Here is a 25,084-nt window from a genome sequence, read left to right as displayed (position 1 = left end):
ATTTCAACATGATGTTACATCATCACGTTTAAAATGCTGTGATGTTATATGACAGAAAACAAGCGCGATCTTAACAGGTCCACTTGAATTATGTCATGAGAAAATAATGACTCCAATAATTAATCCATTATCAGAATGGTCGACTGGTTTTCTGTTGATCAGATCATATTTTTAGATAAAGTCAACAGGCTACTTAAACTAGTTGTTGATGAACAGCATCGTCTCCATCCAACCTGGACGTCCGTGCAGTGTGTCTGTTACAGTCCCGGTTGCCAGGTACAGTTTTGGTCCGGCACTAAACCTGGCAACCTGCAGCGCGACACATCCTGTGACATAAGACACGCTGTGCAGGGCGTGTTCACTGCAGAGATGCAGATTTTTGGATCAGTTCCACATCCTGTTTTTATTTCTGTTATTTTTAGTTCAGAACTTAAGAGTCGGTCCTTCGTTCTCTCACTTACGAAACATGCTCGTCTGTTGCTATGGTAACCAGGCGGCGAAGAAAAAAGAGGTATTTGGACCATCAGAATTAAAGGAGGACAGGCCGGAGCTGAACCTGCTGCTGTCTGTGGCACGTCAGAGCAAGTCAGAGCATTTTATTTTGAAAAGTCCCGGTGAAATAAGAGCGCTGTTGTTCTTCCTCGTCATGTTTGTTTACACTAATTAACACTGTACTTATTTTACTACTAATGATGTTTTCATTCACATGAGTAGTAATATTATAAATATTATGATATTACAGTATATTACAGTACAGTTTAGTATATTACATTATGTTACGGTATATTACATTATATTGCAGTATATTACAGTATATTTCAGTATATTACATTTTATTACAGTATATTGCAGTATATTACATTATATTATAATATATTACATTATATTATATATATAGACTGTGTGTATGTTTATTTGTCAGCTGCATGTTTGGTCATACGATTCTTATTACTTAAATGTGTTACGTAAAGAGAAAAAAATAACAATTTAAATCAGAAATAACATGAAGCTCGATCAGATGTCGGCCATCTTGGCACCAAGCCTCAGTGTTGGATTAATGTGTGTGTGTATGTTTGCTCTCTCTCTCTCTCTCTCTCTTTCTTTTTGTCCCTCCCTGTAGCCGTACCCGACTGACATCACCGGCCAGCTCAACCTATCAGATCCCTCCGTCAGCACCGTGGTCTGAGAGAGAGAGCGAGAGAGAGAGAGAGAGAGAGAGAGCTTCACTGCTGCTGCTGAGCCACACACAACACACACACACACACACACAACACACACACACACACACACACACACACACACACACACAAACTGACCCTCTGGACACATTAAACACACACGACAGACTGGGTGTCCTGTGGGACAGGAAGGAGAAATGACAACATTACACTGTGCCAACACACACACACACACACACACACACACACACACACACACACACACACACACTTTACAGTCTGTTTATAAATCACACCATCTGTTATACAAAACACACACACACACACACCTTGCTCTCCACTTGTAGCTGTCTCAACTCAGAGGGTCTTTTATTTTGAAAGAACTGTTTTGTCTTTAATGTTGTACAGATGATTCTATTTCCTGTCTGTCACACTGATTGATCGCACTGACTCATCAATACACCCGATCAGTTGTTGAACGAAAACTGGATCATGTCGCCAGAAACTCAAACTTCTGAAACACACACTGGACCTGTCGATCAATCAGGGACCTGTCGATCAATCAGGGACCTGTCGATCATTCAGGGATCCAGATGATCCATCGACAGGTTCCTGATTGATAAGTGACAGGCCTGTGAATAGATCCGGGACCCACGTATCCAACATGGGACCTGCTGATTGATCGATCAGGGACCTAATCAGTGATCAGAGTGTGGTAGGTGGGCGGAGCCTCTGGAACAGGAAGTGTCTTCAACACAGAACCACTGACGTCTCCTGGATCACTGAACCAGGATCTGTCACCGCTGAGGCTCATGGGTAATGAAGTCTTTCGAGGGGACAGTTTGGTTCAGTGATTCAGGAGTTTTGTTCAGTTTTTATGTTTCAGTGTTTTCACTGGATGAGATACGTTCATGTTTACTACATTTATCTATTATATTTATCACTGACGTGTTTATTTATGACTATTTCTTCTTCACTTTAATGACAGCTGAGATGATGAAGGCCATGAACCTCAGCTGAAAGCTCCCAAAGAAATCAAAGTGTTATTAACGGATGTCCTGCTCATAAACACAAACATCTGTTTTTATATTTTAACTTTATGTAACAGGAACAAATGCTCTGAAAGGACATAATCTACTTATATTGAAATTATTTCACAAAGCCTTTTTGAGTCACAAAAGAACAAAAACAAAACAAAGATTTCGACTCAGAAAAAGATTTTTGAGTTCACTCAGTTTAATTAAAAACTGTGATGATTAAAACTGATTACGGACGCATGTAAATCTGTAGCGACTTCATCTTCTGTCCCTCGCAGCATCGCAACTTCATTGTAAATCTTTTTTATTCAACATTTCTGAAATGACACTTTTATTTTGACAGAAACTTGTTAATTAATCCTGTGGTGATTTTATACTGATTTGATTTTGTGTATATTTATATATTTATATCTTTGATGATGCTCCTGAATCTTCACTGCCAGAAACATTTAATTGAATTTTTATTTAATTCATTTATAAAATATATGCGATTATTGTGCAGCATCAGCGTCTTTGAATACTAACAGCACCTTTAAATTGAGTTCACTGTGTTAAAAATCACTTCCTGAACCAGAGGCTCCGCCCACCGTCCCCCTGACAGTCCCAGGGCATGATGGGACTTGTAGTCAGTGCTCCACCTCCACTGTGTCTCTGCTGATGATGTCATTCTCTGTCTACCTCCACGACGCTGTAATCAACCTGCCAACAGTAACGATGTCCTGTGAGAACCTCGTAGCTCCTCACAGGCCGGCACACACCAGCCGCTGGAGTTAGGAGGTTTTCACGTCGTCTCTAAAGTTTAACGTTCTATATGAATAAAGTTGTTTTAGAAGAAAACACACATGACCACCCTGAGAACAACCGTCCACCTGTAGGAGCTTTAACCTTATTTAAATTGTCAGAAGGTTTTTTACTTTTGGTTTGTGTCGCCTGCAGAGACAAAACACTTCGTCTACGCTCATGAAGCTTCACGTTCATCAGGAACGCTAACAATCACTGCAAGAACAGATCACTGTGGCTAATGCTCAGATAGCAGCTAAAGCTAACAGGCTAGTTGCAGCTGTAGATTACCAACATAACCTAAGCTAATGCTAATGCTAATGTCCCATATAAATCTTAACTTTTATTTCTCGATGTACCTAAACCACTGCTAATGCTAACAATGCAGCTAATGCTAATGCGTCACAGGGGCTATAAACCTTAGAGGTGCGATGAACTCTTCGATCACATGACACTTTTTATTAATGACTTTATGAATCTGCAAATTCTTTTTTTAATGATCCAATTTGTTTGTAAAGAGTCAAAAAATAAAACCGTAAATCCAAAATATTTACATTTAAGGTGAAATCATCATCAGAAGAAGAAAAATTAATGAAGTCTTTACATTCCTTTAACTTTACTCAAACAATTTGCTGTTTTTATTCTTAAGCAATGTAATAATAATGATGATGATAGATCTTAAGAAGATCTCTTATATATTCCTCCTCATCTCTAATCTTGACTAATAATTTAATGATGGTGATGATGAAGATGATGATGGTGATGATGATGAAGATGGCCCTGGCACACTTAAGTCTCCACACTCTGTGGAAACAAGTTAACGAGGTAAATTAATTCAGAGAGTTTAAATCATCTGTTTTATAAAATGGAGAGTTGTGGTTACTTCCTGTGGACTTCAAATTAAGAGCGTTGATCAAATGAGACTCCTCTTCTGTTCCATAAATGATGATGATCAGACACTGATGTAACAACAGGAAGTGAACCAGACACCTGAGGACTTTTATTTTGAAGAGAAGCTGCTCTCAGGTCAGATTATCAGCTGATTCGGCGTCTCTGCAGGCGTTCTCAGGTGAAGGTCTGAACCACAGATATTGATCAGATGTTTAGTGATTATTGATCTCAGCTGTGGTTGGTTGTTCTCAGTGACGTCGCCTCACTCACACATTCACACTGACGCTGTGTTAACGGGGAGCTGCACCAGCCGGGAGTCACTTTAAACCTTCATCACGTCATCGCTTCACTTGCTTTTACTGATATGAGATCAATACAGGACGAGATCCGTGTCGATCACACTGTCTGAACATGAAACATGAAGCTGCAGACTTTAAACATGTTTGTGGCTTTACAACACTGAGTCTGAACTCCACAGATCGTCTTCAGGAGACGCGTCATGTTTTATATTTCAGTTGTTTGTACAGACACATCCGATAATCTGCAGCCGCACACGAACAAACATCTGCAAATATCTAGATTAGAATTAAACCACAAACAGAAGAAATACAGCTTTATTATATTTACAGACAGATTATGTAAACATCTACATACCGGCATGTGTAATATCAGTGTAATAAAACTGGAGTCAGAGTGGAAAAAACAGACTTGTTAATATCAAAGTGTTAAAATCAGATAATGGATCAGAAGTGACTCAGAATGTTATAAAATGTGAACTGACTTCATGTTAAACTTGAACTCAGATCTGATCTTTAAATTCATCTTTTTTTAAATGGAGTTCTGTTCAGTCTGAGGAGAGATGGAGTATCTTCTTCTTAAATTAACATTAATTCACATTTATTTTGACAGGAACAGGAAACATTATCTTATGATGATCTGAATCAAACATCACTAATGCTACAAATGCTGACTCAGCATGAGCTCAGCACAAACAGATTAACTTTGTGCCGCTCGCTGTCGGCCATGTTGTTTTATCATCACAAACTGCAGCCAGACATTCGAATCCAAAGGTCTTTATTTCAACATTTCTGTTTGACTAGTCGAAGCCAAATATCCAGACAGGTGGATAAAAAACAACCTTTGAGTCACTAAAAGGGAAAATGAAGTAAACGTTGAACAGACACACTGAGCGCCAACAATCCCACAATGCAGCAGTGAGTCTGAGGACGACGTGACGAAGTGACAGCTGCATTCTTAATGTTAGCACATTGACGAAATGAAGGAAGTCCTGGATGAAGATCTGTGAGTCAGATTTCAGATTTCCTGGTTGACTGAGACGTCACAGACACATCTGATCAATTTAACAATCAATCAAGAGTTCAAACAAAACGAATAATTAACTTTTTAAGAACAGGATCATTGATCAGTGTTTCCAGTTCGATCTGAGGGAGTGTAGAACATGTTGCAGTGTAGAGTTCTGATCAAAGAAGCAGGAAGTGACTACAGATGCTAATGCTAACAAGCTAACACTGCTGAAGGCAACAGCAGTGTGATGACGTCATCCTGAGGCTGCAAGTTTAATGTCTGCATCGTTTATTCATTTGTTTCTGATGATCGTCTGATGACATGATTCATACAGAAAAATATCGACGTCACAGCTGATTTAGTTTCATCAGAATCAGAAGAAACTTTATTTTCCATCGACACCGAAACTGAAAACACGAACGTCGTCTCCTGCTGTGCGTCACTTATTGATCACTGATGAACTCTGAGCAGATTTTACATTCCAAACTGAATCAGTTGTTTTGAAGTTGATTTGTGTTGGTGCAGCTCATCCTGAACGTTACATTCTGATCTCATCATGTCAAGTTTTGTTTTTTTCTTGTTTTTTGTTTTCTTGATGATTCCTTTGTTTTGGATGTAAAGCACTGAGTCTGATGATGATGATGATGATGATGATGATGTCATCTCACTGCTGTCTGTATTCACTCTTGTGTGTGAGCTGATCTGAGGTCAGTTTGTTGAACAGCTGCAGTTTCTCTGTGATGTTTTGGACTCTTGTGTCTCGTAAACACTGAAACTGTCGAAGAAGAAGAAGACGAAGATGAGGACGAGGACATGTCCCTCCATCTGTCCTCCGGCTGTGCAGCACTGGCGTCCTCTGCAGGAGTGGACCTGGTGGTCTGGAGGTTTATTCAGTCGTCTCTGATCACGTTTGTTGTCATGACGAAGCGTCTGATCCAGGAGACAGGAAGTGACACGTGTCTGTGAATCTTCTGCAGAGAAAAATGTTGATTTGGTTAAAATGATTATAAAATAGAATTAGAAAGCTGAAGTAAATGTTTAGTGAGCGCTGAGTGAACGTCTGTGCAGCGTGTCATGATCGTCCACATGTATTCAGAGTGTCAGTAATAAAGCAACATTTACTGAGGTCACATGGAGTCACGTCTCATTCATCCAGTTTGTGTCAAAGAATGTAATAATATAAAATATGGAAGTATAAAGAAGCAAAAAATAGAAACAGTACAAGACCCTCAAACAGGACTTGAGTAAATGTACTTAGTTACAGTCCATCATCGTCAGACTTCATGTTTGTTGTTTGTTCCTTCATGGATTCAAATGTTCTGCATCTTCTTCACTTGAATCAAAACACGCTTTAGTGAAAACTCAAGTGCTCCCTGAGCTCCCAGCCAGAATCCTAGCTACAGCCGTGCAGCTCGGAGTGTTGGTGGCCACCAACAGCCTTCAGCAGGTGACCATTTCTGACACACTGCACCTTTAAAGAGTTTTGTTTGGAAGTCTGTCACGTGTGTGAACGTCCAGAGTCGTGTAGCGATGACGTCTGCTTTTAGCTAACTGAAGACAGACGACATCACTGTCACATGCTAAGCTAACTGCTCGATGAGCATGACACAGCTCTGTTTAAACATCTAATGGAAGTGAAAAGTTGGACTACATGTTTAGCTAACATTGTTTAGCCTGCCAAGCCAGAGACCCCTGTTCAACACTGTGTTTCACATTTGGAAATATGACATCACTGGTTATTTTCCAGCTGGTGGCAACAAAATCTGATATTTCAGTGGATTCAAAGGACATTTTCCCGCCGTGTTTGTGGAGACAGAAGCAGATGTTCTAACTTGGACAAACAGCTGTAAGGAAGTGGAGTTTCATGAGTTTCTCCTCCAGTGTTTGTGTCTCAGTTCTGTGTTCAGCAGCTGGAGTTCAGCTGTTGACTCTCAGTGTGAAGGTCGCTGTAGCTCCGCCCCCAGGAGGTGAGCACTTATCCACCTCCACCGCTGCTCCTCACATCAACCTCCACCTCACCAGGTAACCCTCAGCAGGAGGAGAGCGTCTGCACCTGATCACTGTGATTAATGATCAATACATCAACCCTGAGCAGCTGCTCATGATCAGCTCATTACTGATCATTTTGTTTCCTTCTGATCAGCTGCTGTCAGAGACAAGAAGAGGTGGAGCCACACCACAGAGGAAGAAAAAGGAAGAAGGAACCAACGAAGAAGAGCACAGAGAGGTGAGTGGTGATGTCACAATAATTTCCTGTTTTATTTTGAAGGCTCACTCCTCATGTGTTGGTCGTTGTTTTCTTCCTGTCTTTGTGTTTTCCTGTCAGCTTGTTGCTCATCAGTTCACGAGTCCTCAGAGTGTTTCCAGCCTGTTTGACTGCTGCCTCCAGTTTTGAACGTTGCCTCACTGTCCTGTCAGCATTTGTTTGTTTGTTTGTTTGTTGTTGATAAAGTTTTTCTGTGTGTTTGGATCTTTAAAACAGCAGATCGATCATTTAAAACGGTTAAAACATGCCATGACCAAAACATCACACTGTTGACCAACAGCAGGTTTCCACTGTAAATTCTGACAGTAAAATACTGCAATTATTAATTTTATGATGCGTGATGGGTATGACTTTAGAATATTCACTGCTGTGAATTTGAATTTCAGCAACATTCTGAATAAAAAATTGTTCAATACAAGAAAATACTGTTATTATGGTCCAGCAGCGTACAGCGACTGAGCAGTACAATGCTACTTGTACTACAAGGCACACATGCTAACAGGCTAACAACAGGCTAAAAAGCAACATGGTTGTTTAACATAATTACAGTATATCGCTGTATATTTTAATTGTATGTAAATGTGTATATTTACAGTATTTACAGGTGATCATTAAAGTAATATAGCGTCGTTTTACATCATTACACCGTATTTCCACAGTGAAACAGTGTTGAGGTTACTGTTGAAACACAATATATTACTGTGAATTTCATCTGAATAATTACTAAAATAATGACAGAACACTACAGTGAATCTACTGTGAATATAATGTGCCAGCTGTTGGTGAGTCGGCCTGCTGGTGACTACAAACATCTACATAGCTGTAAAATGAAGATGTATACAACATGTTGATCAGTGACCTGTTTCTCAGAGCCAGGATAGCTGTCACATTTGATTTACACTAAAAATCCCAGATAAAGATGAAATCTGACTTTTCAGCAAAAAAAATCTGTATATTGCCAAGCAGGTTTTCACACACAAGGATTTGTGCCAGTTAGGTCACAATAATGACAGTGAGAGAAAGAAAAACCAACGACTGCAAGAGTCAAGATTCATAAATCTAAGATTGAGAAGTGTGAAAAACAGCCAAATGTTAATGAAAGCTTTTAATTCAACATTTAAATCTTGTATTCACATGACAGCTGACACTCACACAACTGTTCACATGTTCATCATTTCTAAATAATCTAGAGAAAAGCATGTCAATATGCACGGTACATGTGTTGACATGGGAAGAGCTGTTCAGGGTCAGACAGATGAATGCTGCACTGGACTGCCAGTGTTTCCTGAGTTGTGATTGGTCAGCGTCATCCATCGAGCTCCTCATCACCCCTGCAGTACTTCAGCTCACAGCCTTCACCCTCAACCTGTCCAATAATCATCCTTACTGAGAAACCAGCGTTACTCTGCAGCAGTCATGGTGATCTGCCTCGTCCCATGATGGTTGGTCAAATCTGCCTTCGATGGACGAGACTGAAACCTGTTTGGATCTGGCCGAGTTCATGACTAGAGGCTGGATGTGTTTCTGCTTCATGATTTCATTTGTTTTCATCTCTGTGTCACATTTTGCAGTGCGATGGCAGGGTGGATGAAGAGCTGGAGGAAACTGAGGATTGTGATCCTCTTCAGCCTCCTCAGCCTCACTGAACCGTTTGGTAAGAGATGTTTCACCTTTTAACAGATTCAGGCTGTTGACTCTCATAGAAAACACCCCAGGTTGATGCAGCGTGGGAGTGTCACTCCATGGTCCGTGTGTGTGACTTGTTTGGAACCTCCACTGATCAGTTTGCTGAAGGGCGAAGCTGCTATGTTGTTGTGCTACTAGCATGCCAAATCTACTAGTGATTGTTTTTCCTCATCAGCAGATTGAGAATAACAGTAAAGTCATTACTGTGTGTTTTAAACTGAGCACAAGACTGAACTGAAGTGAAGGTGAAACTACACAGAAATGTTTGCTGTGTTCGCTCTGTAGTTTTTATTCATGCTAAATAACACCGTAGTGTTTTAAGGGCTACTGTGAGTTCTCTTCGCACGCACCAAACACAGTTCTGGGTTTAAGCTTCTTTTATTGCTCAAAACCACCAAATACAGAATAATACAGACGAGGGGACCGAACGCAGCTCGAGCATCTCGTCCTGCAGATCCCCGTCTGCTTTCCTGACCATCTCCCATGCATCCTCCATCTGAGGTCCAGCACAGCGTATAAAGGGAGACAGTGATCAGTAACCAGGTGCAGCTCTGTCAATCACTCACCTGGCGCTGCTCTCCTGATCACTCACCTCCACAAACACGTCCTGGTACCGACCCATTCCACTCTGTTTATGATCTCCGGTTCTGCCTCTGCCACAGATGTCTTTTAAACACACGACACATGAGTTCACACTCCACTGTGGCTTCAGTCATAGCCTGATATTCAGCTGATGTGATTGGCCGCAGCATCGTGACATCAGGCTGCGTTTCACCAAATGTGGACTTCGTCTCTTTTTTGGCACTCACCTCTGCAGCCACACCAGACTGCCTTCATACTGCAGCACCGGATGCAGTGTGAATCCATTCACCGTGGTATGAAATGCTCTGTGTGTTTTTTCCCTCTTGGCACACCTGCCAGGTGTGACACTGGGGGCGTGGCTAAATCCTCGAGTCCACCTTTTGATTTTGAAGGACGAGATCGTCATCATTTTTCAATTGATATCCGACTGACAGTCGAGATCGCTGCACCGCTTCCTGAAACAGATCCAATACAAAACAACACACTGTAAGACTTTTCAGCAAAGCCTGTAATTCAAACTGAATGAATGAGACTGTTATTGGAAGAATAAGTCACAGTATCATCAGCGTATGGTTGAATATCACAGACAGAGTAGCAACTCATGTTGTTTGTCCAGGGTTAGAGTTAGAGCAGCTGAAGTCACATTTTAAAGAAGTCAGTCGGTTGGTGTGAGCACGAGGAGGTGACGAACTTTAAAATATATATCACAGCGGTGAGAGATGACGAGTGGGAGGAGCTCAGCCATGACATCACTGCACTGCACCGCCTCAGAGGACTTCATCAACACATGTTTCATCAGCGGCTCAACCAAAGGTAAACTTTTAATCTCCAAGTCCAGACTGTTGAATCTGTCCAGTCCTTCATCCAGCATCATGAAACAGCTGTTTCTTGTATGAAAAAGCAATCAGTACAATGAGTGCTGCAGAACTAACAACTGGCCAGTCAGCACCAGGTTTGGGCTGGAGGCGCAATAACTACAATAGAAACCACCAGAGACAAGACTGATGTACAGAGGCTGCGTCCTCGCTGCCGGTCGTCCCATCTCCTGTGTCCTCTCCAATCTGTCCTATCTAATAAAGAGCCATGAAACAGCCAATAATGTTATTATTATTATCATTAATAATAATAATAATAATGATAATAATACTAATAGCTCTAAGCTCTAATAATAAAGTTGCTGGTCTAACAGTACTTGTGGCTAATTTAGACACTTTTTCCACATCTAGTTGTTAAAGTGACTTTTTAATCAAAGGAAAGGAAACATGCAAAGATAAGCAGGACTGTGTTTCATCTTAGAGTCACTTCCGTCCTCGGGGGCAGAGTGGAGAGATCCATCAGCAGGTAAGAAACTATTTATATGCTCAGCTAAGAATTTTGGTTTTTGGTACAACTGCTTTCACAGGTTTGTTTGTAAATGTTTAATCTTTAAAGGAACAGTTCAAAATGTAATTCGGTCATTTATCCCCTAAGCCCATAAGAATGGGATCATAAAGAGTTGATGTGGACCGACCTGCACAAACAGAAGAAAGAAAATATTAAATGCTTCAAAAAAAATGTCCAGTGTGGCTGGAGAGGCCGATACACTGATCAGGTCTTTCTCAGATTTGACTGAATTTGTATAATATCTTTGATTCTTGAGGATGGACATGGACCAAAACCTGAAGAGTCTGAAGGACGGTTTGAAGGCCTGTGAGCAGGATTTTACATCATGTGCTGTTCAGATGGGACAGGTTGGTGGATTTTGAAGAAAATGTGAAGCACTTTAAAAAACCTGAACCCAAACTGGAACCAACATGATTAATACAAGTTATCAAAATAGTTGATATATGGGAATGCATTCAATGAGACAAAATATAATTAGTAGAACTACAGTTCAACAATATAATGTCTCATAACTCAGTGATGTAAAGAAAATCAATCATTGTTACTCTGTTAATCTGAACATTCATACTTTCATTTATCTGTAATACAGTAATATACATCAGCATCTGTATATGTGTATGTTTATCCAGCCCAATCTCTCAGCTGTAACATCAATACTACTGAGAAGCTGCCAGAGGCTTCAGCCTTGTTGAACATGGTTACTGATCTGGCCAATGACAAGCCAGCACTGGTAACTCTTCATTAAACAAAGGTTGTAACTCGTGTGTTAAACCTCACAACCCACCGGCTCGGCTAGCTCTCCTCGGCTGGTAACCTACATGACTAGGTAGCTGAAGAATACAGATGTGGCTCGTGATTCGACTTTCTTCTTCCTCTTTTGTATTTTGCTGCCAGATTGAAGTCACATCCCTCTGCTGGATCCTCATTTTCCTCCTTCTGCCGGCTTGTCGTTGGCCTGATCAGTAGTTGACCAGGAAAATGATGAAGCCTCTCCCAACTTCTCAGTAGTATCAATTTTGTCCTTTACCCTGCACCATCGTTTTTTAAGTGGAACCATGATCTGTTCTCAACCTAAGTAGTTTTTGTGCCTTTATTTTGAAAGTTACGTCTAACTTGACAGTGAGGAAGACTTGAAGCTGACATGGTTTGGTGTGATACCAGGTTGATCACCTGATTATCTGCTGTGTTTTTCTATTCAAATGTTTTTTTAAAATTGTTTTCCAGGACTTTGAAAACTTCCTGGGAGCGATTGATGAACAGAAGATACAAGATCGGCTGCTAAGTGCTTCGGAGATCTCGCACGGCTACAGCCAAAAGCTTCTGCTCATGACTGACAAAGAGAAGTCAACCAGTGACGGAGTCCAGCAGGAATACAGCATGGATCCTCATTTCTCAGTGATAGTCAACAATGACTGCCTGCATAATGCCTCATGTGTACCAAAAGCAGACAGCTACACGGTGGTGAAGATATTTGGACGTGTTTCAGAAGATGGACAGACTATGTCTGGCCTCTCCGGCTCCTCGGCTGCAGAGCTGGTGTTGAAACCATCACTGGAGGCAGCACCGGTGTTCTCTCTCGCCGGAAACACAACCACAGACTTCCAACATAACTTCATGCGGATTTTTATGGTCCGTGGCATCAAATCAGTCTTAGAAACAAACCAGGAAGGTCACCAGATGTACCAGGTCATGAACCAACCTGACTCAGTTTCTGGGTACAAAATTCCACAAAGACCAGTTGATCATAGCACACAGTATGACCACCAGCAGATCCTCATCATGGAAGACAACCCTATCGTCAGAAGTGCTGCCACGTATCTTTACGAGAAACATCCAACAGTTAGCTCTGTCTACGTTCTTGACGAAAACCGAAACCCCAAACTGATCCACGGTGAGTCCGTGCCTCTGACAGGGGACAGCAGACTGGTGCTGGTGGGACATGGCACAAGAGAAAAGTCCGGAGAGATGAGACTGGCCGGATACAAAGCAGACCAAGTCTCCAAAATCATCCAACAGACCGACAGGGTCTCAGATGAAATCAAGACAACAAGTGTGGTGGCCTGTGATGTCGGATCAGATGAAAGGTTTGTTGAAACGCTGCTGACGGAGCTCCATGAGACCGCCGGCATCACGACAGAGCTGCATGTCAGGAATGCTGTGATGCAGGTCCGACACACGGGAGAGAAAATCACACAGGAGATCTCTACTGGAGGGCTGAGATGGCTTCATAAAGATGACAGCAAGAAAGTGGTGGCAACCCTCGACAGGAACGGAAACGTCATTATTAGAAATGAGCCCGGCAGTAAAGGAAAGGCCGTTTTTACTAATGAAAGAAATTTTCTGATAAACAAATGGCCAAGAAAACGTTTTCTGGCCTACAGAGACAGCTGGCCAGAGAAACCACAGAGATTCATTGATCAGAATATTTTGAAGAATTTGGACCAAAATGCTTGTGAGGAGCTTGAAGCTCTGTCATGGGGATTATTTCATGATGACCTGCCCCGTCCAGAAAGAGTCAGAGTCAACAATGTACAGCAAATACGAGAGCATTACGTAATAGGCAAACACACTGATAATGATAAGAAGATAGAGTGGATCAATAACGAGCAGGAACTAAAGTACATTCTCTCCAAGTGTTACGAGATCAAATCAGGAAAAGATGTCAGAAGTATCATCCGCCACTATGCAAAGACTGGAGAGAATCAGGTCACATACCTGATGGTCAAAGACTGGATATATGCTGTTGATCCTCAAACTCTGTATGTATATCCAGTTGGAAAAAAGCTCAACAACAACCAAATAGGAGATGATCAGAAAATGAATGACATAAAGGGCTGTATTGAGGAACAGCTAGGCAAAGAAAAATACCCAGACATGAAAAATGGAATTCGTGATAAAAATATCAACCCTGTAAATAACCCAGAAGAAGTCTATGTTGAATATGTGAAAGATATTTTTCGTGGAGAACACAGAAGTAAACTTCCATTACCAACTGAGGCCTGGTGCACCTCTTACTTCACTGCATCAGTTATATGCGAATCTGCCAGGAACTTCCGGACATTTCCTGAGGTTCTCATGGCCCTGGACCTGACCGATAACAGCGACGACAACAACATCAAACAGAAAGGATTGGAGTTTTTTTTTGAAGAACATCCAATGGCAAGAGGAAGAAGTTGGATTGATCCAAGCAGACGTGGATTTAGTGGCTCTGCAACATCTAAAGATTCCAGCAAACTAAATAATCGTCCACCTGAAACTGAGCCAAACTTAATTAATTCTCTTAACGAAGTCCTAAAAAAAGAAGTCAACCATTACAAGTCATGGAATCAGATTGATGGAGAAAGTACCCTGTCCAAAGTATTGAACATTGCAGAAAATTACAATATATTTAAAAGTAATTCAAATGAACACCAAAGCATTATCAACAATTACCAAACTTTCAAAAGCACATTAAGTGAACCTCAAGCATCAGGCTCATTAGGAGGCTACAATGACGGCCGCATAACGACTCAGGACCTAAAATCTGCCACAGAGTTGGAAAATTCTTTCAAACTGGACTCATATTACTCCAGGTTGAGATCGTCAGTTGCTGATCAGATCTACAGTCAGATAAAAGCAAAATATGGTGAAGCTCTGGGAGGACTGCGCCTCCAGGAGGGCAGTGCCAAGATGGAGGACGGACAGTTCGTATGTCAGCTTGTGTCTGAGGCTGCTGATGCTCAACCTTTTGAGTTTAGGGTTGAGTTATCGCCAGAGACTCAAAGCTACAATGAAAAGATGTTGAAGAAGATTGACTCAGCGGTTCATGAGCTGGAGAGTCATCATCCAGCCTCCTCCCATCAAGTCAGCAAGTATGTGGAGCGCAGTGGGACTGCTATGGGGGCGCTGGGCCTCATGCTGGGGCTGAAAGGAACTGCTCAGGCTTTTGAACAGGGTGACACCATACATGGAGTGGCAGGAGCTCTGCAAACGGCTCATGGAGTGGCAGCCATTACAACACCTCTCATCGCAAAAACAGCTCTGAGCTCAGAGACAAGAGTCGTCCAAGCATTGATGAAAAGTCCTGCGATGAAGGGGACCATGGCAGTTATACCAGTGGTGGGAATTGGATTTGGGATATACAATATTGAAGAAGATATAAGGAGAGGTGACACTCTGGGATACATCGATGCTGGATTAGATGGTTTCATGGTTGGTTTGGATCTTGTTGAAATTGCTCTGCCTGAACTGATGCCGTTCATAGCGCCTGTAAACCTGGCTCTGTCAGCAGTCCGGATGCTCTTTGATGATGTTTATATGAGCGTACATAATGAACTGAACAGCCTCCCGAAGAATGCTGGAGCTCTGGAGCGACTGGGTGCTGCCTTTATTGGCATTGTGGAGGGGATTGGGCAGTTTGAGATTCAGGTGGCAGAATTTTTTTACAACGACCGTCATGAAGAAATTGAGGAGGGACACAGACTTGTTGCACGGATATCAGACTATCGGAAATATTACAGAGTCACCACGGAGCCAGATGGAAGCGGTGCCATTGATTTTAGTAGTGGTGACTCTTCCTGGAATGGAGGAGGTATTCAGTTCTGCCTCGCTGACCAGGGTCAGTCTGAGCTCTGCATGGACTATTTCGTTTCCAGTGATGAGGATGCTGGGAGGAGGTGTTGGAGCATTGATTCACATGGAAGCAAAGATATCATTCTTGGCCTGGGAGAGTCCCATCAACTCGAGCACAAGACGCTGCAGAAGAAGGTGCTCATATTCATTCCAGCCGGCTCTGTGACAGTGGTCTCAGGTTATAAAGCTCTGTCAAACTCAAGGTACGGGAGATACAAGGGAAACAGAGACTCCAATCACTTCTTTGCCAGTCAGAAAGCAGCGGACCAACATATGATTGAAGTCATGTTGAGTTACTATTATGAACTTTATGGTGAAGCAGGTGATGACATGTTCTTCCTCGGTCCACAGAGGAGTTATGTTCAAGGCTCTGATGGAAAAGACACATACATCATCCCTGAAGATGGAGGGAAAACAATCATTAACAACTACGATCCCTCCAAAGGCCTCGACACTCTTCACTTCAGTGCAGATTACAGTCACATTTCTGTGTCTAAATCTGTAGATGACCTCGTGTTAATGTATGAGGGCAGTCACACTGTGATTGTGGAAGGATGGTTTTTAGGGGAAGCATATCGTCACATGAACATGATGTCAGGAGACGGAGTCTTGTTTGAGGTTTCCTCCTCTGTGGGTCCTTCTGTTCAGCTGGTGGCCAGAGGAATCAACAAATCAATGCTTAAGACACGAGGTCAAACTGTGGACACATCACAGCCACTTTTCAGAACAGTTATAAACATATTTGGGTCTCGATACAATGATGTGCTCATTGGGAACGGAGAGAAGAATCTGATGGATGGAGGAGGAGGTCAAGATCGTTTGGTTGGTGGTGAAGGAGAAGACATTTACATGGTGAAAGACCGACAACAGTCCTCAGTCTGGATTGAAAATTACTCCATTGACACTAAAACAGACCTGGCTATAATAGAAGCAAATCTTCACACCTTCAAAGTCAAAGCAGAAGGTGATAATGTTGTTCTGAACGCTCTCGACAACAACATCCATGTGACTTTAGTGAACTGGTTCAGGTCACCAGCAGACAGACACTTGCTTGTTATCACGAAGGATTTTATCACTTTCACAATCTCAGATAACAAAGCTGACTGCCAGCAGAGTGACCCATTCATCAGGTGTATAAGAAGTCACAGAATTGACTACAGCAGCTCTCCATCTGCGCAGGTGGTCGACCTTCAGGAGGACGAGGCTTTGAACCAGGTGACGGAGGTTCGCGGGTCAAAGTTTGATGATGTCATCAGAGGGAACAAAGAACACAACGTTCTCGTCCCAGGAAGCGGAAATGATTTCCTCCAGGGTCGAGGAGGAGTGGACTGGTACGTTATCACACCAGGAGAAGGAGTCAAAACTATCAACAATCAATCACCAGATCGAGCCTTGGACATCCTCTTCCTGAAACAACAGTACCAGCATATTACATGTTCCTGTGAGGGGCAGAGCATCATCATCTCAGTACACGGCAGAAGAAATGTTATTCTACAGAACTGGTTTGATTCAAAGAGTTATCAGCACCTGCAGATTCAGACCAGTGACGGAGTCACAGCTGGACTGAATCCCAACATCAGCAGCTGTGGAGATACTTTAATGTCACCTTTAATCCTGGATTACCGCAACCAAACACCTGAACCACTTCAATCCATCAAGGAACTGACTGTTGAAGAAACTGATGAATTGATTATTGCAGAAGTGGTAGTAGGGTGCTTCACATATAAGGACAAAAATTCATTTGGCAGAATGTTCTGTGACTTTGAAGGCAAAGTGATGACGAGTGACTCAGTGAAAGAAATGTATGGCTCCTCTGGTTTTGACATCATGGAGGGGAACAGAAATGAGAATGTGCTTGATCCTCACACTGGAGGTGGACTGATGTTTGGAGGAGAAGGAAAAGACAAGTACATAATCAAACATGGATATGGACAGGGCACCCATCTCATAATTGATAACTTTGCAGAAGATCAGATTATTGATACCGTGTTGGTTGACATGGATTTCCTTGATGGCAGCCAAGTCACAGTCTCATCATGGTCAGAAGATCTGGTTGTGATGATTGTGACTAAAGGGCAACGTTTAGAATTCAGTCTGCTCAACTACTGTGAAGGTGACAAACATCGGCACATAGAGTTTCAGAGCTCTGATGGTGTGAAATTTAAACTGAAACAAGAAAACTCATCTTTGTTTCAAGTTGAAGCTTTCAAAGTGACTCTAAAACAGGCTGACTGCCGACTGGACCTCAACTCTCAGGGAAATCTGTCAACCGTTCTGACGGTACAAGGCTGCCCCTCCCAGTCCAACTACATATTGGGTAACGCACGAGACAATGCTCTGGTCGGTGGCTGGAAGGATGACGTCTTGGAGGGAGGTGAAGGAGACGACACACTGATGGGAGGGAACGGAAACGACATGCTCATTGGTGACTTGGGAGACGACACTCTTTATGGCGAGGATGGAAATGATACCATGATGGGAGGCTCAGGCCGGGATGTCTTCATTCCTGGACCAGGGGCGGATCTCGTGGATGGAGGTTCCAGCAGAGACACAGTCCTGTACCGAGGCGATCATGACACCGGTGAAGGGGTTTATGTTAACCTGCTGACTGGACAAGGCCGCTACGCTGATGCTGAGGGAGACGTGTTGAAGGATGTGGAGATGGTCGTTGGCACTGTGTACTCTGATATCCTGGTATCTGGATATGAGAGTTCTCTTCTCAAAGGCTCAGACGGCGATGACATCTTGGTGTCCACAGGTGGCGACTACCTGGTCGGGGGGGATGGAAGTGACATTTACATGTTGGCCTTCCAGAATGGTTCAGTCACCATTAACAACTGTGCAAAGGACAACGTCACAGACGTCCTGTACATGAGTTCATGGTCACGACCAGAAATTAAACGTCAAATATTATCTGAACGGGTTGTTCTGACTTTTGATGGAGAGAACCAAACTAGTGTTAAAGTGACTCTGGAGGGCTGGACCAATGATGATGATGATGAATGTGGTCACTTGAAGTTGGTTTCTGGACGGATGGTGGTGTCACTGGACCAGCTGCTGAGAAGTGCCAGAAGAACAAGCGTCAAACTGAAGATGTAGAGAATCAGTTTTAACGGGACGACAACAAGCAGACAAATGTTCATGCAGTCAGTTTCCATGATGTGATGAGATGTGTCGCTGCAGCTGAAAGTAAAGACACAGTATCTGCATTCGGTTGATTCTTGTTTCATCTTCATTAATCTGGTTTGTTCACTTGTAGTTTGTATGATTTGGAAACTAGATGATGGGAACATTTCCCTCACAAAAAATGTTCAAACAGGAAGTGAGTTTTTGAATAAAATTAAAATGGCTGCCCATGCACCAAAACGGCCTCATAAAAGCAAAAAGCATGGAATGTGGTGTGTGTATATATATATATATATATATATATATATATATATATATATATATATATATATATATATATATATATATATATATATATATATACTCTTTGGGTGACCTTGAAGAAGGTTGAAGAGGTTTTCTCTCGCAGAGCCTAGTGAGTTGTGCTCTTATAGTACTGGGAACACTGGGCCCAGGTGCCTGAACCCCTCCTGCTGGGCATCTGCAACACAAAGGACAAGCAAACAACCCAACAGCACCAGATCTGGTAGTAAAATAATTAGTGCATTTCACTGCTTGCTGGAAGAAACTGTTCTTCAGTCTGTTTGTTTTAGATCTATAGATCTATACCTCTTCCCAGAGGGTAGGGGGAGAACAGGTAAGGTCCGGGGTGAGTCGGGTCCTTAACAGTACAGCTGGCCTTCTTCAGGAGTTGGCCAGTGTAAATGTCTCTAAGAGGGGGTGGTGTCGTCCTCATGACACGCTGCCCTCACCACTCGCTGCAGGTCCGTCCTGTCCTCTGAACCACATTGTACAGCAGCTTTTCAGTAGGTTTTCCATCACTGACTGATAGAAGTTGGTCAACAGGTGTTGAGGGAGGTGAACGTGCTTGAGCTTCCTGAGGAAGTATAGTCTCTGTTGGGCCGTCCCCACCTGATGACAGATGTGTGTGGTCCAGGTGAGATCGGCAGAGATGTGAACCCCAAGGAACTTAAAGCTCTCCACCCTCTCTACCGCCTCTCCATGTAGAGAGCAGAGAGCTCTGTGCATTTGGATTTCAGGAAATCCACAATCAGTTCCTTGGTTTTCAAGGTGTTTAAATCCAGGTTATTGTCCGAACACCATTCTGTCAGATGCTGAATCTCCTCCCTGTAGGCTGACTTGTTGCTATTTGTTATCAGTCCTATGATGATCGTGTCATCAGCAAATTTGACGTTGGTGTTGGTGGGGTGGATGGGGGAGCAGTCGTGAGTGAAGAGGAGGGGGCTGAGGACACAACCCTGTGGTGTGCAAGTGTTCAGGATGAGAGTGGATGATGTGCAGCCTCCAATCATGATGTTTTGTGGTCTGTTGCTGAGGAAGTCCAGTATCCAGGTGCGCAGCGAACTGCAGGTTGCTCAGTTTGTGGATTAGTTTATGAGGGATGACCATGTTAAATCCTGACCTGAAGTCCACAAACATCTCTTTCATACGTGTTGGGCTGATCCAGGTGTGTAAGGGCTGTACGGAGTGCTGTGCTGACAGCATCGTCTGTCGAACTGTTTGCTAGATAACAAACTGGTGCTGGTCCAGGTCAGCAGGGATGGCAGATTTGATGTGAGAGAAGATGAGTCTCTCAAAACATGTGGTGATTATGGGGGTGAGAGCTAACTGGGCAATAGTCATGAAGGCACTGTACCTTTCTTTGGACTGGGATGATGGTGGCTGACCTCAGGCAGGTAAAGACTGCAGATTGTTGAAGCGAGAGGTTAAAGATGGTGGTGAAAACCTCTGCTAGCTGGTCTGCACAGGCCTTGAGAATCCAGCCAGTGACTCCATCTGGACCAGCTGCTTTCCTCACGTTGACTCTATGCAGGATGGATCTGACCTCATGTTGGTCCAGCTGAATGGCGCTGACCTTCCCTGGTAGAGCTGGATGTGTGTAGGCTCAGTGTAGCTGTCCTTGTAGCCGGTCAGAGTCTTTTCCTCTGCTACACGCTTCTGGAGTTGTTGCTGCTGAAGTGTTCTTCTATGCCCTGCTTGTACCTGCGTTTGGCCTCATTGATGCCTCTCCTCAGTGCTTGCTTGTAGGCCTGCAGGTCCCCAGACTTAAACTCAGAATCCCATGTCCTGAGCAGGGTCTTCACCCTGCTGTTGATCCATGGTCTCCGGTTGGGAAGCACTTTAACAGTTTTTTGTCTCTGAGACAGTCTCGGCACAGAAGTTTATGTTTGAATGGACAGCAGACATGTGTCCCTCCAGGTCTTTCTCCTCAGCAAAAACATCCCAGTCTGTGTCCTCAAAGCAGTCCTGCAGGGCTCAGCTAGCTTCCTCAGTCCATACTTTGACTGTCTTCATAGGTGGTCTTTGTCTTTGTAAGAGTTTTATATGCTGGGATCAAAGACAGTGACAGATGATCGAGAGTCCCAGATGTGGCAGTGGGCTGGCTTTATATGTTTTGGGAATGTCGCAGTAGAGTGTTACTTTCCCTTGTTGGGAAGTCTCCTGCCGCTATCACAATGCTGTCTGGGTGGGCCGACTGGTGTTGGCTAATGGAGAGGTATAGCTTCTCCAAGGTTAACCTGATGTTAGCTTGCGGAGGTAAGTAAACAGATGTGATAGTGACCGATGTAAACTCCCCAGGTCTGTAACGTGATGACACTCTATGTCCGGAGAGCAGTGAGTGTCTTTGACAGTGGCGTTTGTTCACCAGCTCTCGTTCACGTATATACAAAGTCCTCCTCCTCTTCTCTTACTGCAGTTAGCGGTCCTGTCCGCTTGGGAGACGGCGCAGCCGGCTAGTGCGATCGCAGCATCTGGGGTGTACTGGTCCAGCCAAGTCTCTGTTGTTACCATCACACACTGGTTTAACCTGTGTGAAGTAATCTGCAGTTACAACCCATCCATTTTGTTATTTGCGAGAAAGAGGTTTGGAATGGCCGGTTTATGGGGGTTAGCCTTTAGCTTAGCTTGAAGCCCCCCCGGCCCCTCTTCTGCTTTCTGTGCCACTGTCACCTGCACCATCTTAGTGGGGGGGTGATGAGCTGGGGAAGAACACCGGATCTCTGAGGGGTTTGTAGTCCCAGTTGTAACTGTCCATGCAGAGATAATAGTGCTGTACTGTACATAAGCAGCCACTAATGTACATGAAAAAAAAACATAAAAGTATTCCTCAAAACTGGACGAGCACCAGGTCGCTGCGTCTGGACGCGCCGCCATTTTGGTATCTTGGTAATGACCCTGCACTCGTAATAAGATAAGATAATCTTTTATTCGTCCATCAACAGGGAAATCTGCAGTAATATTAACAGTATAAGGCACAATTTAGATTCTATACTTTGTAGTTACTTCCTGTGGATTTCACATTAAGAGCGATGATTACAACTGAGTCTCCTGGTCCATAAATAAACGATGAATGAAAACTTCATCAGACACTGATGTAACAACAGGAAGTGAACCAAACACCTGAGGGCTTTTATTTTGAAGTGAAGCGTCTCTCAGGTCAGATTATCTCTGCAGGCTGATTCTCAGTATGACCTGGAGTGACTGTGAGCTGACATCAGCTCTGCAGGTGATCTCAGGTGAAGGTCTGACAGTTGATCAACATTTACTGAAGAGCAAATATTGGTTTTAGATTGAGCAGCTGGATTGATCACGCTGCAGCAGAATGACTGGAGTCACGTAACAGCTGAGTACAGAACAAACTGTCGGATTTGTTTTTCTTCTTGGACAGTTTGAACAAGTTGAATATTCATCAAACTTATCAGAAGCTTTAAAGTGCGTTCAGCTCAGGAACATGAATTATGACACTACAGACTGTTGACGGAACATTTTAATCTGACAACAGACATGATGTCATTTAACAGACTGTGGTTTAAATATTGTCACTGTGCTGCACAAGTTTCTTCTTTTAAAACACAAACAACTAATTCTCATTGAAACAAGTTGATTTTATTAGAAACACTGAAGATTCTGGAGCTTAAAACATAAAAACACATTATTCTTTTATTTTATCTTAACTTTTAGGACTCAATAACAAACATAAAAGAAGCAGATATCTGCCTCCGCTGGACAGATTTCATAAGCCGGTCTGTGTTGTTGGATCGATATTTGGCTCCACATCAACTTCATCTTCTCTGCTTTGGGTCGGACTGGAGTCTCAGCAGAGGATTGTGGGTATTGTAGTCAGCAGTGTTGTAGTTATAACATGTCTTCTTTCAGAAAAGAAAGTCTTTATTTTGGTTCACATTTCTGTTTTGGACATTTATGATTTAGCTGGCCTCATTTGAATATTTCAACATGAAACATCAGAAAAGTTAAATAAAAGAATATCTGTCTTCATGTCAGTAATCAGCTGGTGAAGTTTCACAGAGATATCTGAGAGTTAAAAACACTTTTTGTCTCAAAATGTTGAGATAAAAGTTTACAATCCATTCCTTTAAAATCATGGCTTCACTTCAGCAGTCTGACAGTTTCAGTCGTCTCTATGTTCTCTTCCAGACGGCGTTCATCATTCACTGATTCAAACATAAAACATCAGAAAACTTGCAAAACTAGAAATAATTAACTTAATGTCAGAAATCAAAGAAGGTTCATGCTGATATCTGAGTTTATGTTTGACCCTCTTCATCTGTAGAGTTCAGAGGAGTTATGTAATGTTCACACACAGTTCTGATCACTGATCAATGATAATAATAATGATAGTAACCATAATAACAATAATGATGATGATAAAGATGATGATGTGTAAACACACCATCTGACAGCTGGTAGTCGATGAGCTCAGAGTGAACATCAGTGCAGCTTTAAATAAATCAACAGCTGGAGTTCATCTGTTGACTCTCAGTCTGAAGGTCGCTGTAGCTCCGCCCCCACAGCGCCTGATGAGGACCTGATGGAAGACGGGACGCCTCCCTCTGAGCACTCCACCTCCACCGCTGCTCCTCACATCAACCTCCACTTCACCAGGTAACCCTCAGCAGGAGGAGAGCGTCTGCACCTGATCACTGTGATCAATGATCAATACATCAACCCTGAGCAGCTGCTCATGATCAGCTCATTACTGATCAATTTGTTTCCTTCTGATCAGCTGCTGTCAGAGACAAGGAGAGGTGGAGCCACACCACAGAGGAAGAAAAAGGAAGAAGGAACCAACGAAGAAGAGCACAGAGAGGTGAGTGGTGATGTCACTCTGAGTCGGACTAATAAAGTTTATTCAAACAAACTCAAACCAGCTGATTGGTTGTTGATGGGGGCCATTCCTCCATGTTACCTTCTGCTGGGGAAGTTTAACTGGCTGCCGGTCTACAGCCGCCTCCTGAGAGCTGATGATGGGAGAACTCAGTGATCAGTATGTTGACTGACAGGATGAAACTGAAGGTGAAAAAAGTCTGAGAGGTTTTCATCCGGTCGACCTGCTGAGCGGCTGACCTTCTGTTTGTATGCTCATGGAGCATCTGACGGCCAGCTGTCACGTTAACATGAGTGAATTATGGAAACTTAGAGCCATAGGTAAAGTGTAGCTTTCAGGTTAGCAACATTATGAAGTGAGTACTGATAACAATGCTATCATTCTTCAGCCCAGCAAGCTAACAGCTACTGAGCTAACGCTTCAGTTCTTATGATCCTCTGTCAGTCATGTTAGCACCGGCAGTTCATTTCCAGTGTGACCTCCAGAGGAAGCATCACACCAGGAGACTGTAGCTACCAGACGTGATCCAGCCTCCTGCAGGCTGGTAGGCTGACACATGCTCCAAGCTGCATGAGGTAACGGATGGGGGTGGGGCTAGAAAGGGGGAGGGGCTATGTTGGGGGCAGGGCTGGGTGTGGCGCTTCTATGGGGGCGGGGCTAAGATGGCTGATCTATAACATGAGAAGGTGTCAGTGATGGAGGCTGAAGCAGATCAGCTGATCAGAGCTCCACCTGATGATGGTGTTAACATGAGGCCATCACACACACACACACACACACACACACACAAACTCCCCTCTTGGTGGTCGTCACGGGAACACTGAAGCCCCTCAGTCCGTTGCTGTGGCAACCAAGTGGTATTTTTAGAGCTGATAATGAAGCAGAGAGAGAGAGACCTCTTCCTCTTCCTCCTCCTCCTCTTCCTCCTCCTCCTCTTCCTCCTCCTCTTCCTCCTCCTCCTCTTCCTCCTCCTCTTCCTCCTCCTCCTCTTCCTCCTCTTCCTCTTCCTCCTCCTCTTCCTCCTCCTCTTCCTCCTCCTCCTCTTCCTCCTCTTCCTCTTCCTCCTCCTCTTCCTCCTCCTCCTCTTCCT

General features: G+C 43.3%; 2 protein-coding genes across 10 annotated transcripts in view; both read left to right on the top strand.

Annotated features, from left to right (window-relative positions):
* grin1b (glutamate receptor, ionotropic, N-methyl D-aspartate 1b) overlaps positions 1–1,303 on the top strand; it is a 36,868-nt gene extending 35,565 nt beyond the window's left edge. For 2 of the 5 annotated variants that reach the window (XM_037098576.1, XM_037098578.1), the window contains one exon: positions 1,121–1,303. In XM_037098576.1, the coding sequence (XP_036954471.1) occupies positions 1,121–1,186 (66 nt within the window). In that variant the 3' untranslated portion in view covers positions 1,187–1,303. The remainder of the gene's footprint in view (positions 1–1,120) is intronic. The other 3 variants (XM_037098573.1, XM_037098575.1, XM_037098579.1) reach the window with 2 other exon arrangements.
* Positions 1,304–7,236: 5,933 nt separating this feature from the next.
* LOC119020213 overlaps positions 7,237–25,084 on the top strand; it is an 18,924-nt gene continuing 1,076 nt past the window's right edge. Inside the window, exons 1-7 of one of the 5 annotated variants that reach the window (XM_037099458.1) lie at positions 7,237–7,253; positions 7,335–7,418; positions 9,029–9,111; positions 10,436–10,538; positions 11,022–11,066; positions 11,365–11,455; positions 12,333–19,114. In XM_037099458.1, coding sequence (XP_036955353.1) covers positions 9,033–9,111; positions 10,436–10,538; positions 11,022–11,066; positions 11,365–11,455; positions 12,333–18,818 — 6,804 coding nt within the window. In that variant the 5' untranslated portion in view covers positions 7,237–7,253; positions 7,335–7,418; positions 9,029–9,032 and the 3' untranslated portion in view covers positions 18,819–19,114. The other 4 variants (XM_037099457.1, XR_005075243.1, XR_005075242.1 and 1 more) reach the window with 4 other exon arrangements.

This window comes from Acanthopagrus latus, chromosome 5, assembly GCF_904848185.1.
Source record: "Acanthopagrus latus isolate v.2019 chromosome 5, fAcaLat1.1, whole genome shotgun sequence".
Classification (NCBI taxonomy): Eukaryota; Metazoa; Chordata; class Actinopteri; order Spariformes; family Sparidae; genus Acanthopagrus; species Acanthopagrus latus.
Note: the sequence above shows the minus strand (reverse complement) of the source record. Positions and strands in the feature narration are given on the sequence as shown.